This window comes from Amblyomma maculatum, chromosome 3 (assembly GCF_055883805.1).
Source record: "Amblyomma maculatum isolate TAMU_Amacu chromosome 3, ASM5588380v1, whole genome shotgun sequence".
NCBI classification, from domain to species: domain Eukaryota; kingdom Metazoa; phylum Arthropoda; class Arachnida; order Ixodida; family Ixodidae; genus Amblyomma; species Amblyomma maculatum.
The window spans coordinates 153,944,787-153,960,713 of NC_139346.1; the positions used below are offsets into that span (position 1 = coordinate 153,944,787).

A 15,927-nucleotide genomic window follows, 5' to 3' on the forward strand; every position below is an offset into this window, starting at 1 on the left:
CTATTATGGAGAGAAAACTGGACGATGGTTACGTGGTTCAGTAATGCCGAATTTGGAGCGCAGCTCAACGAGTGTTTTAGTTTTGCAATTCGGCCGAGGAAAGAATTTCATAGACAATTTTTTTCTTTCATGCATGTGCAGTTTGAGCTTACTCTATGCTGTCCCTAATGGCTGTATCGTTCAAATGGCACTCAGTACTTTTCCAGTTCATGACTGTAAGAAAGGAGGCGCTTTCATGACACCTGCTGGCGGTGCTGCCATGTTTCCACGATCTTGCCTCCAAGGCCTGTGGACATAGCGCGTTTTTCTTCTGCGCGAGCACATATAACAATAGATATTTGTGCATACATTACTTTTTTTCAAAGACATTGATACGACTGCACTAATGGCTCCATCTACGGGCTTCCCTTTCCGGTTTCAGTCCCCGTTCATGCACTTTGCTACTTACTAAACCCCTGTTCTTTTAATCTGCGCCCGTATTACATCAAACGCCATTTACAGCAGACTAGGACATCTTCGAAAGCTGCCCAGTTATGTCAATGACCACTCGATATAGATATAAAGCTCCACTTTCACCATGTGATCCCAATTCCCCTGTGCGGCTTATTGGGTTTCATACCTGACCTGTGATTCAAGGTTTCCAGGTTCCATTTCTATGCCGCCTTCCCATTTGACAGCTACCGAGCTGGCAGCTGGACACCCGTGTAAGAGTCTATACCATCTGCATAACTGCAATCTATGACACCCGTAAACTCCAACATGCCGGATGCATGCTCACGATTTTTCGTCCACAACTCTCACTGCCTAGCCTCCTCCTCCGCTTTCTACGTTGCACTTACACCTTGACCTCTTTCTCCGCTGCATCTCACTCTTCGGGCGCCCCAGCAGTGGCTACCTGCGGCACCCTATACTCGGGGTACAGTTAAGCTCTGCATTACCCATACCGGGAGCATCTTCCCGTTTATCCGCTGTAGGCTGCCTATAAAAATTCCATGAACTCCGGACGCTTTTAATAACTTTCCACCTAAACATTCATACTGCTCTATACAAGTATACGAAGCAAACATAGTGTCTAATGTAACTGGTTGACTGTTAAAAGAGAGGGTTTCGCCTACAGCCCATATACTTTTAACAACTCACGCATGGTGATGAATCTAACCTTGTGCTTTTCTGTACTAACGTCGCGCAGAACAGGGGCAAAGGCAATCTTTTGTATGGAATGTTGCGTTGAGTCTACTCCGGTAGCGGACCAACGGGTAGCGAAGACCCGAGTCAGACGCCGGGCTGCAGGCACTTGAACATTCGGAAGTGGCCACCCACGCAGAGACGGGCCGAGAGTTAGAGAGAACTTAACGAGGGTTTATTTACATGGCGAACATCTGAAAAGGTACACATAAGAGAGCACCCGGGCTCTCGTATTTAACAACTTTCTTCTCCCCCAAGTACCTAGTTAGGAAATTTTTTTCTGTTTTGTCAAAGTCTAATCACATTCGAGTTCCTGACATACACAAATTTCGGGAACCGCCCACCAGAAACGTCGTCCCAGCGCACTCTTTTTCACTCTTGCGCCACGACGGCGACTCCACCGGGGGAAGACAAGCATGGGGTCTCAAGGAGACTTGTGGCTGTCCAAGGTCGAAACCGTGCGCCACCCACGCGGACCCTTCGCATGGGAGCACTCCGCGGGGATGGAATGCAGTGACCGCTCTTCCCCATGGGGGGAGGGGGAGGAGACGACCCGCTCTTCCCTCGGCGTTAACACGCCGGCGCCGCGGCGCTCTGTTTCCAAACATAGGCGCGTCCGTTCTTCGGCGAATTCGTTAGCGTCTCTGTGCACAGTCCTCCGGACACAAACTGGGGCAACTGCTGCCGTCGCTGCCGACATGCGACACCGCGTTGCTGCGTCCTGGGTGGTTCTGGCGCCGCAAACTCCGAGGTGGTCGCTTGAAGTCTTCTTAGAAAAACGGACGCCCATTTCGTCATGTGCACTGTCTCGTTACTCGGGAAGTTCGAAACGTAACAGGGATAAACACAGCTATTAGGAGTGGAGCTCAGTTGGCCTTGAACGTGTTTGTACTTCAAATATATTTCTCATTATATTTGGGTTCTTTGATCGTCTGATAGACCACACAATGGGCAAATGCGTGGCGAAATCAGGAAGCGTTTTCTTCACGTAAAAGACGCGTTTATAATAGCTCGCATAGACCAGTGCTTTAAAGTTTCACTTGAGATAGTAGGACGAATACTGGGTCTGCTCTCCGCAACAACTTCAAACCTAGATCTTCGTTGAGAACGGTAGTGGAGTAACATCTCGTTCATTAGACCTCCGTTAATTAGGTAATTTCGATAATTAGAACAAGAAGCGCGATCCCGGCCGACGCCCACGTAAGCATATGGCTTCGGACGCTTGTTACTTCGGATGTGGGTGGGATCGCTCTGGTTCGTTCGGACGGAAAATAGTGTCGAGGTACGAACCAGCGGTTACCGAAAACCACTCCAAACCCTAAATTCCTTAGAACAGTGGATCCCGCGTACTCCGTGCAAATTATGACCGGCGCGACAACGATCGAAAGTTCCCTTTTGCGAAATACAGCTCAGTCGCATAGCTCTGGTTTTACTTCCTTAAAAGGACCATGAAAATCTATTTATGAAAGCTAGAAAACGCGCACGAACAATCGTTGTTCTATCAGCACACATAAAAAATTAAGCAAGATTCACTAACAGCATATATGTATATCGGCGAAGTTAAAACGATGCTCCTCCATTCCCCGCTCAACCCATCCCACATTGTGCTGAAGAACAGAATATTGTTACGTGAAGATCTATAGTCCGAAAGCTGTCCGCACAACTAACGTTGATCAGAGCACCGATTTCACAACCCTCAGCGTCGTCGTCTTCTCGGAGTCTGACTCACTTCTTCATCCTCAGCACGACTAGCTAATACCGCTAAGTAACAATATAAAGGAAAAAGGCCACAACGGCGCCCCAGCGCTCCTTGTCCTACCAGCATCCCTGGATCATGCCCAATTGAAAGGGGGCATCCAGAAATCCCAGCTGACGTCAAATGAAATGGGGCAGCTACGAATTCGCTGTGAAGAGTCGCCCTATTTGGTTGCGAGAGTTTGCCAAGAGCACTTTTTAAAAATTATTCGTAAATTATAGAGCCCTAGAAGAGCTTCTAAATTTGACACCTATAATCAGAGACTACTTGTACGAATTGTTGCAACATAAGATCACTGTAAATTATGTTTCCGACCGACCGACCGACCGACCGACCGACCAAATGACTGACTGAAAAAGTTGACTGACTGAAGTTTACGAATTATTTTCTCCGTGACTAGATGCCACACCTTCTTCAAATTTTATGAACTAATAGGCGCTTGTGCAGTAATCAAGCTCACTAACTTTAATTTTCATGCAACAAGGGTAAGCATAAAAAGTTTTATGCCAAGCACAGTATTTTTGACTGTAAGGGTTCTATTCAAAATTAAACAACAAAAACCCATCCTTAATTTTGCTCAAAATTCTTCCAACAATGCTCAAGACGTAGACACAAAAGGATGAAATGACATGTTATATTATTTTGTTTCTTATCAAGTTACGAGAGCTCAAACTTGTGTCTTTTGCATCACCGGCAAAACCGCCTCAATTAAGATTGTGAAGCAGCTGCAACTCCTCCCTCAGCTCTAATATATTTGCGAAATGCCATCTTTGAAACATAGTCGAGACCCTGGGTAGAAACCAAAATCTTTTTTTTTTTCTTTTTTAGTGCTGCGCATAAAATTTTGACGTCCAAAAGGACATAGCATGAGATCAAAGCATAAGCTTTAACAGAATGCAGCTGTTTTCATGATTGATTTTTCCTATCAGTGAAATGGTATCATAAACGTGCCAGGAAATGCATTAGCAAATACTGTGTAAATGTATATTTTGATCTCCTTTTGATGGTAGTGGATCAACACAGCTTGTGATGATGATTATTTCCGCTTGTTATTCTTGCAATTGAATCTATCATTCTTGCTTTGGATCTGTAATTATACTCCCGAGATCCATTGATAATTTGAGTATGCTATTTTTGTACTTGTGTAAACCAGTCCATTAAGAAGAAATGGACATGGGCAGGACATGTAGTGCGAAGAGAGGATAACCGATGGTCGCTGAGGGTAACAAACTGGATTCCAAGGGAAGGAAAGCGTTGCAGGGGGCGGCAGAAAGTTAGGTGGGCGGATGAGATTAAGAAGCTCGCAGGGGTCAAGTGGATGCAGCTAGCACAGAACCGGGTTAAGTGGAGAAATATGGGAGAGGCCTTCGCCTTGCAGTGGGTATAATCAGGCTGATGATGATGATGATGATGATGATGATGATGATGATGATGATGATGATGATGATGATGATGATGATGATGATGAAACCAGTCCATGTGTGCTCTGTCGCTGACTGCCTGGGCGAACGCGCGTTACCATGGACAGCGATACGTTGCGAAAGCGAGGATTTTTAAAAATGTAATATAAATTATCAGCTCCCTTTGGAAGGCTTGCATGTCGCTCGCACGCCCAGTGGTTATTCTCTAGACATAATGCCCCCATTTGATAGCCGTTTTCTGAACCCTCGTTCTGGAACACTTTAATCGAGTCACTGGGGTTACGCAAGTTTTGAAAATTGGCTTTGGTGAGAGGTATGGGCCAGACAGGTGCGGCCTATTTTTTAAAGCTAGAAATGGCTCAACAAGTTCGTGCTGCTTTTTGAAGCTCTTTTGTTATCGTGGAATACTGTTACAAAACATTCGTGCAATATATCCTTCATCTAGTAATAAAGGCGAATGGGACAAAGCACAATAAAGTTTTACAAATGGTTACGCTCTATTCATTTTTTCTAGGTATCGAGGAAACAAGGTAAATATATAATAAATTTTGTACCGTCTTGACATTCCCCACAGAAGATATCAAAAGTCTAATGGAAGCAGAACACAGCTGTCGCATTTTGCTCAATCCACTAAGACAGACTGCGACAGGGCGCTGCACTAAATTAATCACCCTTCGAAAATTAATGCATGGCGGACTCAAGCAATAAATAAACGCGAAGTTGACCCCATCGGTAAGGACACATTATTTTCGAGTCCAATGGCATGACAAACAATATATAGATCGAGGCAGAACCTGACGTTGTTTCGTTTTTTGACTACTTGAGATCAGGTATATAAGCTGTGTAGCCATGCAAGTTTTGCCTGCAACCTCACCACGCGATGGTCCATGCTTTTTTTGTGTCTAATAGAATGTACAGTCTTCGTAAAATGTATACGGCTCAAGAGGCTGGCTTCTAAGCACCCTAACTAGGCTCCTGGAAGCAACACTGGTATATGAAGAAAATTATAGAACGAGCCTCGTTACGAGGTTTAGAAGGAAAACCCTCGGACTGTATATTTCTGACAAAGACTGTACACTCTCATATTTCGATTTGGCTTCATTCCAAGTCGTGCTTCACGTGCTGCGGACGTGATTTAAACCTTTCAGTACGAATAAACAGTGCTTGTTATATTGTCAGTACACTTACATATTGCCGTCCTTGCTTACCGGAGAAAGTTCCGCGATTAGGCTTTCAACAAAAAAATGAAACTTTTCTCCTGCTTGTATTGTATGACTTGATTCATGGTTCTTTCGTGGGCGTCGTTAAAGGAGACAATAAACCCCATCTGCTCTCGAGAGGTTTCTTCTTGTTTTTTTCGCACCTGTTGGCAATCACCAATCTTCTTGTGTACCTTCGACTCACCGTGCAGTGCGCGAAAACAATGGCTGAGCCATGAAGAAAACAATAAAGTGCTTTTGTGTGTGGTTATACTTTATCTCTAAAGAACACCACAATATCACGTTTTTCACCGTGTTCAGCTTGCTCCAGAAATAATTTCCCTGTAAGAACAAGGGCTACAAAATATGTTTGAACTTCAACCTCTCTACCGTTTTCTCGAGAGTGTATAGAGTATATTTTGTGTCAATTTACCAATCCTAGTATTATTTGTACATGACTTAGATTCACGTCATTCTGTTTGCATATAATTCCTCTGTCCATACGTTCTCGAGTATTTTTATATTATGACGGCAATGCTCTAGCAACGAGTGTTTTCTTGGTTTTGCATTGAGTTCAGTCGTTGTGTTCGCTCAGTAATGTTCTCTCTTCTCAGGTATTCACATTTTTTTCTGTGTTGTGTACTGCGAAGCTGTAGCTGTCATATTTTGATGAGCAGTACATCGCCAGTACAGGTTTCTAAAACCTCTACGCGTAAACCAAGTCGTACTACAGCAAACTTGTCATAAATATTGAACTATATATATTTCAAATACAGTTAAATCCAGCATAAAAGGGGACACATTATCCACCTGGAGACAGTAGCTGTTCATTAAGCGTCAGCGAAATGTGCACACTTTTCTTTCTTTTAAACAGTTTTCCTCTGAACTAATAATGTCCGTAACATATATTGAATGTTAGTGAAGTAAAATAAGAAACCGTTTTTGTACTCAAATTGACTGGCCCCCCCAGTCGGAAAGAACTACAGAACCGTGTCAGAAATACGACAAAATATTCTGTATTTCTGTCATAAACATTAGATTTTTCCGTAGTTCTGTAGTACTTTTCTGTAGTTATATAGTTTTTCCGTAGTATATTTCTGCTGTCTAGTTCTGTAGCACTTTCTGTTGTAACTACAGAAATGTCTGATGTTACTACAGAACGTTCTGCTGTCACAACAGGTTTCTCGTCGAATACCGCACAGAAATTCTGTCGTAACAATAGAAAGTTTTCAGTCAACAAACTCATCCGTGATGCAGATGCAACCTTTCGGAGCGCTGCCGAGCACTAATGACGGGCCTGCCCACAACGTTTCCTTGAAACAGACTTTGTTGACCGAGGTCACGCAGCATGTCAGCTAGTCTATGATTCTTCTGAACACTTTGAATGTGTTTCAAGTCTGCTAAGGAATTCTACTTTTCTTTATTAACATTTTTTTTTCCCTCTTCGTTCTTCGTGGTCTCTTTCTGAGCGTATTTAATACACGTCAAAAGTGCAGAAGTCAAGAACAACAAATTTTCCAGCCTGCAGCTCCATCCCGGCAGATGAAAAAAAATGTAGCACGACTCTCTGCTGAGCTGACGCAGCGGGGTTGAGTTCTTTCGCGTGCATAAACCGGATCCACACACGGAAGCCGCTACGAACGGTGCAGCTTCCATGAATCCGCAAGCAGGCCCACAGTGATATGCACGACCCGCACTCTCATCTGAGCTCGAGTGACGCATAGCAATGAGGATCTGCGTTGACATGATAGTGGCTGCATATCATTTTCCTTCATAGGTGTTACACTATACGAGGGGTATTAGGTACTGTACGTATACATGTAGGCCGATTGTACTTAACAGGTAGATTACGACGGACAGTATCTTTGCCATTGCATAGTGAAGAATTGGAAAAGGCATGGCATTATAGGCACTAGGTGCAAGCTATCATTTTAATTCAAAACACATAATATTTATACTACTGTTCGACTGTTTAATTATTCCTTATTGATAACATCTTCAAGCGCCGCTTGTATATTGTCTTTTTTTCCTGAGTTAGGCATCTGAAATATCTGTATTATCGGGGATTTATTTAAGCACGTGTTACTGCCGCAATGGGCATTTTTATTATGTTGTGTGTGTTAAGTGTAAATGCTCCGTATGCACACCTGCTTGGACCTCCTAAGGGGGCCTGCAATACTGAAAATAAATAAATAAATGTGATAATTATTGTTACTGTTCGAGCTGTGACCAGAGCTTTGGGAAAGGGCGAAGGAGAAACATTACCCGCCACTCTCTCTCAACGTTTGTTCTTTTAGAGAAATATATTTTGATTAATCGATTTATTTATTTATTTATTTATTTATTTATTTATTTATTTATTTATTTATTTATTTATTTATTTATTTATTTATTTATTTATTTATTTATTTATTTATTTATTTATTTATTTATTTATTTATTTATTTATTTATTTATTTATTTATTTATTTACCAATGTTCCCTGTTCAAAGAACACACTAAAAGAACGATAGGAAAGAAATATAACTACAATTTGCCAGAATGGCGCGGTATCGATGCCGCCTTCGAGAGACAGAATGTAGTTCCGAATACACAACAAAAAATTGGCAGGGTATCCTTTTTCTTCGAAAAACTCTACAAGTCTGCAACACCTGATGGATTCGAGAAGTTCGTGCATCATGCCACTCCTCATCCTCAAGGAGGCCCAAAAGGCTTCACGCTTTCAGAAGTCAGTTCGAACGCAAGAACAAAAGCAAAAACTGGAAAACTGCCAAAACCTTTTGTACTAGGCAGCTGCTTTTCTTCCTACGAACTTTCCTGCTGAAATGTCTAGCTACATTTTTCTCATTGTTTTGCTTTTCTGAGCGGCTTTCGACGCAACGCGCCAAAGAAACATGACATAGTTTGTCGGGGCACACTCAAGCATTCCCGCAGCACACCTTACAGCGAAAGCGTTTTAGACTCCATCGACAGATGGCGGCACCAGGCTCGGCGAACGCAAAGACGAATCCCGCGAAAGTAAAATAAACTCTTCAAAAGCTCTCCTTTTTCCCCGAACGTAACGCTTTCCACCGGGAGCACTGCATAGATCGTCAATAACAAAAACTGGGCCACTCCAGGAGCATTGGAGCGATGTGGCCTAAGATAAACCGAAAAAGAAACAATAAAATGACCCGATGAACAGAACTAAAAAAAAAAAAAAAGAAAGGAAGAAACTGCGCCTTGTATGTGCGTCTGTGTGCATCGATCTACGCTTGCCAGAGCGCACCCACTTCGAGCGCTGCACTCCCCGCCCCTGGAAAAAAAGTGGTGGTCACGTGGTGCGGCGCGGAAGCTCGATTGGACGGCGCCGGAAGCAGACGAAAATTTGCTCGACTGGCAGACGACGCAGCAAATCAAGATGGCTGCCGCCACCACTGCTGCCGCCGCAGCTGCTCCACAAACGATAGCTCGCTCCAGTCGGCCGTGTTTCAAGATGAACTCGCGTTCGCGCTTTCGGCTCGCGTCTCTGGCAGCGACGCGCTGCGGCTCCCTACTTTACTGAACTGCTACGCGCGAGCTGAACAAAACGGAAGCTTTCTGTAAGTGCATTCGGTGATTTCGGAACATGCCCTAAGAGCTCGAGCAGCACAAGCGCAGCGCTCCCCGAACGACATCATGGCACGTCGTCGGAACAGCGAGATCCTGTGGTCGCTTATGACCCGGATCAAATCACCGCACAGTTTCCAGGTGCGCAGGTTCTCCGGGACGATGGAGAATGGAGCCGCCGGAGGGAAATCTAAAGCCAAGAAAGGAAACGAAAAGTCGGCTTCTTCGTCGTCGTCTTCGCGCAACGCTGGGCCCAAGTCAGCGTCTCGGGCGCGCTTGTGTCTTATCGTATCGGCGATCGCACCCGGATTGACGTTCGGTGTGTTTGTCGTGGTGGGAAACGCTGCTGCTGTGGTATCCGCAGGTGCCGTCGTACCGTCTCTACTTGTCGCCGCCGTCGCATCATTGCTGGCTGGTGAGTTTTTTTTTCTTTTCTTTATCTTAGTATTTTTTCTTTCAGCTTCCCTTTGTCGTGACCCATCTTTGCTGACGCGCGCGTGCATGCGGCGCGCAAGATGAAGCTTTCTTTCGTGTCTACCGACACCAGCTGTGGAGACGTCACTCGCTCGCCTGACACAAATGGGTTAGCAGACGGCAGAAACAAGGCGACAGCGGGCGACTGTACTCATTCTTTGCACTCGTAACAGAGCCTGTAAATAAGCTCACCGTGACACAATAACGGCTGGCTGCGTGCAAAATGCTAGGCGCGTCGAAGAAAAATTCAGTGCCAAGCCTTCACTTCGCACTTTGGCGTAGAAGCTTGCGTTGGCAATGTTTGGTTGAGTTCGACTTGATCAGGCGTATACATGATGCAACTGAGGACCTACTCCTTGTGCAGAGCCATCAGAACCGTGGCCGAAGACGCCTGAACGGTCTTGGCAACCGTCTTGCTTATGTCACTTGCACTACACAGAATCTGAAGTGATGCCACATGTTAGCTATATGTAAACAAGCGGAACAGAATAAACACAATGGCATGCGCCAATGCACCAAAAGCTAAATATAATCATGTGCTAACCGTTACGACGTGAGGTACAGGTTTGATAACGCCATACCAAGCCTCTAGGCGTGAGTAAAGCATTTCCGGCATCACGAAGCTAAGCTGTCATATTCATTTGTGTGGCTTACTCTGTTAATGGCATGGGCTCAAAACTAATACGTTCATGACACAATTTCTGACACGGTGCCATTTTACTGCCAAAATTTCTCTTTCCTGGCATGACGATGGTCGAGATTACGAGTAAGGTGAAGCCCTACTGAAAAACCAAAAGTTCTACAGGGCAATAACCTCATAAAATCTCACCTAATCGCCTGGACTTTCATACGGTGCACGCCATTATCATAAAATATCGTACATAATTTATGATAATGTACAAGAAACTATGAGACCTTATGCAATTATATGCGACATATATGTGATTTTTTTATGTGAATTGAGTGAGATGGTGTGAGAAAATGTGAGGTTATTGCCTCATAAAACTTTACCAGTAGGGAGTCTCTAAGCAATCGACGATGTTCATTTTGTATGCCGACATGACGGCAGTCCCACCCAAGTAGCACCGAAATGTTATAATAACGTTATTAATTTGTTTGAGTCAAACGTTAATAAATGTTCTTAATTACAATTTTCTAGCGTTGCTGAAACATTAAGCACACACGTAATTATAATATTATTCTAGCAGTGTACATACATTTATATAACAATTCAGTAACTTAAAGCAATGTTAAGATGATAACAACAATGAGGGATCGAACTCCGCAAAAATATATTACGCGCATGCACGCTAGCAACTTCATCAACTTTGAATGAAGAGTGCTACAGGAGCAACTACAGCACAGTACAACATAGCGTACAGCTATATATAAAGCATGTCGCCTGATGCTCTAACCCAGGCTCATGCGTATGTATGTTACCCGTGAGCAGTGCAGTGAAATGTGTCAGTTGTGAACTGTAGACAATTACAGTTTTTAAACGATTCTTAATGTATATGTATAATCTGTAGCTGGCGTGGTGTCAAGAGGTTTAATTGCAAAATTCTGTTAGTTATAGTCTATCATTACTGCTAAAAAATCCGGGAAAAAGCCTTGAAACAGTGGTAAATTAGGTACTTGAAGGGATCATGTTGAATGTATTTTTAACGTTGTAGTAACGTTTTCATAACGTTATAAGTTAGTGCTTCACAGACATACATACAATGTTAATAAGAGTTTTGTCTTGCATTATAGCATGGTTACTGTTTTGACATTGAGCATAAATGTTATGGTACAAGCTTCGCGTCTTATGTATTTCCATGTTACAACTAGCTGGGCTTGTTTTAATGCTAATTTTCAGCTTTATATGGGACATTACATATATGTTTTGAACATACACACATTATTTGCTAAGTTTAAATGTGTCATACAAATGCTTTATTGCTAACATTAGCATTTACTTATATCATAAACGTTGTGCAAGCATTTGGAAGTCAACAAATAACATTTAATGTTACATTTTAATGTTAGATTAACATTATTACATAACAAATAACGTTTCTTGAACATACATAACAAATTATTAACGTTATTACAACGTTTTGCGCTACCTTCTGCAGTCTTCTGTTTTATCTTAAGTGTATCCGAGATTCGGTAGAGTGAGTGCATACGCTGGAAAGCACGTGAAGTGCGCTGGCGCGTTGATAAATTGAGAAGAAAGGCAGCTCTAGTGTCAGCTTCTCGTACACACTTCCTCCGTTCCTTCTTTTCTTTTTGTTCTTGTTTTCTCTCATTGATCGCATTATTACAAACGCCAGCGCTACTTTGGACTTCAGCGTGGTGTACTCACTGCTGACGTTTATGCTCTGTGAGTCACTGCGCGTTACAAATGCGATTTATAGACGCCTTCTTGCGTCTCCAAAGCACACAGTTTGCACGTTGACTCCGCAGCGCTGAAAGGCACTTTATGTGCGTACGAACGAAAGGCGCACGCAGCATATATATACGCGTGGCTAACGCCAGCCAGTGTGACGCCCGAGTCATGAATCAGCGCATAATGACATTCTAAACACGACACTTCGGTGGCACCGTGACAGAAAATGTAGAAGAGCACGAGAACGGAAGCGTCAACAGGGATGAAACGGAAATGACTCGTCGCTCTGACAGCTCTGCACAACGAAACTCTGTCGATCTGTTAGCGCTGACCTTGTAGCACCCTGTCAATGCGTATGTACCGATGCGGACATAAGTGAAGGGAGCCCGCTTTTCCGTTTCAATTGCACTCACACTTTATGTATTGGACATAAGGAAACAATATTTATCCAAGCGAAAGCGCGCACTGAAGGCCACTACAAGCCTGCAGACACTACGGCTGCCAGTTTCAATTATGCAACGCGTGATAAATGTTAGAAAATTGCGTGCTCTGTTTACTTTTGTCCGCACCGGTACGGGCGCTGCTAAAGCTAAAAAGAAGGTCTTGTTTGCGATATAATATATGAAGTTAATTGCTCTCCATTCATGCGTCCTTGGATAACATGTTACATGGAGGATATAATGATCATGCAAATTACCAAATGCACCAATGAATTTCGGCCATTGTTTTTATTTTTTCGGAACAGTTGCCTTGTATACCCTTTACGGCACCTGTGCACAGCGTGTGCCCAAGCTTGCATGTATGCGCGTGTGGGACAGTCGAATCCTACACTCCAAAGCGACCTTCAGCGCACACGTACAGCCATCTGTCAGACATGTGACAGGCTTCTGATACCTACAGCGGCTGTTTTGTCTGGCGACGCATCGTCAGCGTTGTCGAGTTGTCGAAAATAAAAGGCAGTATACGAAACGCATAAATCGCAGTTGTGGACAGAGTAGGGTAAACAAATCGCGAGTTTCGCGCAGGTAAACAATCCGCGACGCCTTCAACGAAAGACTGCACCCTACAGCAACGTAGAGGGGTTAGCTTCATGCGCTCAAAGCTGTGCTCCAACTTCTTCGTCCGTTCGTGCATCGTCTCGTGCACGTATACAGACCACGCTTAAGTGCACGGTCTACAATCAGTCCTTCAGTGCTGCTGTGTACTGCATGTGCCGCGCAACGACTTTGCAGAGGAATTGAACTGTGCTTGATTTAAATCAAACGCGTGTTCTTCTTTTCCACAGCTGAGTTCGCGTTGATCTTACGTCATATGCTTCTCATAAAGGCAGTGGTCGCCTGGGGGCGAAGATATTTTGATATTTCAGGCAACTAGTATTTGAGGATAGCAAATTTCTTCTCAAGCGGCTGCCCATACCCCGGCCGGCTCCCGCTCTCTGAAAATTAAAGTCAAGCATGGCGGAAGGATGCGAAATTCAATCTATTTAAAAACGATATTGATTATTGAAGAAAAATAAACGAGCACGAGACCTTAGAGTACACCAAATAAAATTACCCCTTAAGAATACCTCGCATTTGCAAACAAACTGACCAACACCAATTTCGCCACTAAGTGCTTAATTACGCACTTGAACCTCATGCGAACGGCGACAGCAAAATAAGCTGCCCCTTCCTATTCAGATTTTTTTGTAAACAAAACGCACGTTTCGTTCTCGTAGAAGGTGCTTGCTTGCACGTACCCGTCGCTGTGGCGCAGTGGTTAGTGTCCTCGACTGCAGTGCCCAAGGATGCGGGATCTAACCCCGGCCCCGGTGGCCGGTTTTCGATGGAGACGTGTGCTGTGTGGTGTCGGTGCACGTTAAAGAGCCCCAGGAGGTCGAAATTTCCGGAGCCGTCCACTACGGAATCTTTTACAGCCTGAGTCGCTTTGGGACTTGCAGGTGAACAATCCTCTATGCCTTTCGCGAAAGTGGACCCCAACCATATAAACCAAACCAAAACAAAACAAAATGTGCTTGCTCTCAGCGCTCAAGTCTGGACGCCTTGCTTTTGTGACCAGAGCACCTGGTAAACAGTGAAGGGCAAACCGATTCAGATATCGCCTACAGATGGCACAGGAGAGAAGGGTGCAACGCAATGCTTGTGTGGCGTCTTTTGTCCCGTCTATCGCCCTGTAATCACGGAGGGTCCTTATTATATAGATCAACTCATCTATACCAATCCTGTCGTTGTTCTTTTCACCTTACTTCACCTTGTTTATTGACGTTATATTCATTTACTTTCTTGCGATGCACACCATGGCGTTGCCCCTAACATATGCAGGCGTCTCTTGCGCACTCATTTTCATCTCACTCTTCGTTAGCCACCGTCACCGAAGCGAAGCACCCCTGCCACAACCAGCTACGTGTCACCAACTGTTGCTTCGCCTCGTTGTTAGGCATACGAGACCGCGTAAGAACCCAATTTTCGCCGAATAAGCACACCTTTGGCACCCCTATGCAAATAGCAGCGGCCGCCGGTGAAAATCGATACTGCAGATGGTATCGACCCCCACGTGTTCCTCTGGCCAAGATCGCACCCCGGTTCTCGCCCGTGCCCTTAATTAGCTGCTTTTTTTTTTTTTTTCGCTTGGCTAGCCGGTCGTCTCTCGACCGCTCACCCAAGAAGTAACCGCCATTGTTTCCCGCGGTTTGCTGACCGTAGTGGAGACTCCAGAACATTGTATACGGTATAATGGTTCAATAAGACCGTTCTTAGTTCCCGAGAGTGAGGTATGCCCGGGCCGTCCTCGGAGTAGTGCACGCCTTTTGATCATAACTGCAATGCTGCGATTACTGTGAGTTCATTTATTTCGCCGAAAACTTAACAAACATCAGCATGCCCTCATTTTTATTCCTTTTTTTATTTCTCCTTGCGGAATGACGTTCCGATGATGAATGCTTACAAAAGTAGTAAAATGAAGTTTAGTAAACGAGCTAATTTTGACCATCGTCGTCATGATTGTAATGCTAGTATTAATATTTTAGCCTCTGCCTCCTCTTTCCACCTTCTTCGGAGGGCCAGATATCATGATACCACAAGGCCTACGTCCACCCGGATAGCGTTGCCACGACAGGCGCATTTTCATTGGCCAGCATTCTAAGCATGACACCCCATATAAGCATTCCCCAGGCGTCACATTTTCACTGGGGATGGACGACGTTATGCAAATTCCGATTTAAATGTTTTATGTATTACGCTCTGGTGCGGTAGAATTCATACCAAGAAGGCAACCTCTGGAGACAAGAAAACAATAGCGACAGCAGACCACAATGACGAATGAGAGGCCCTAATTGCCGCTTTTGCAAAGCACGTAGACCGCTTGACAGAGTAATCAATCTTGGCCCGCTTGAAGCCAGAGCAATTGTGGTAAAGTGCAGTAGAGGCCTCGCTGTGAGGCTCTCTACTTAGCCCCGGTTGTGATTAACTTAATCGCTCACAGAGCAAGTCCTATTTATGCGGCACTGCAGGTAAGCACTTTACTAATCAGAAACTAACCAACATGTGGTGCTGGCGAAGACTTGAGAATTCCTTGGACTGCCAGAAGATCAAATCAGTCGATATTGTCGACCATAAACCCTGACTGCTCATTGGAGAGTCAAATTCTAAAGTTAAAGCTCGGCTACTTTGGTCATCTGATGAGAAGAGAGGAGTCGCTGGAGAAAGATTTGATGTTGGGAAAGGTTGAGGGTCACCGGAGAAGGGGTAGGCAGCGAACGCGATTGTTAGATGGCATCCTCGAGGCACTGCAGATGAAGTTATGTGATGTTAGGAAGATGGTGAGAGACCGGAAAGCGTGGCATGACATGGTCCATAGGGTCACGAAGAGTCGGACACGACTGAACGACTGAACTGAACTGAACTGAACCAACATGACGAAAAATGACACGGACAT

The 15,927-nt window shown here is 44.4% G+C and overlaps 1 protein-coding gene across 1 annotated transcript in view; it reads left to right on the plus strand.

The window, feature by feature from the left end:
* Positions 1 to 8,919: 8,919 nt before the first annotated feature.
* Positions 8,920 to 15,927, plus strand: part of LOC146196520 (cationic amino acid transporter 2-like) — a 98,787-nt gene continuing 91,779 nt past the window's right edge. Inside the window, exon 1 of the mRNA XM_084598272.1 lies at positions 8,920 to 9,564. Within this exon, the coding sequence (XP_084454398.1) occupies positions 9,219 to 9,564 (346 nt within the window). The 5' untranslated portion in view covers positions 8,920 to 9,218. The remainder of the gene's footprint in view (positions 9,565 to 15,927) is intronic.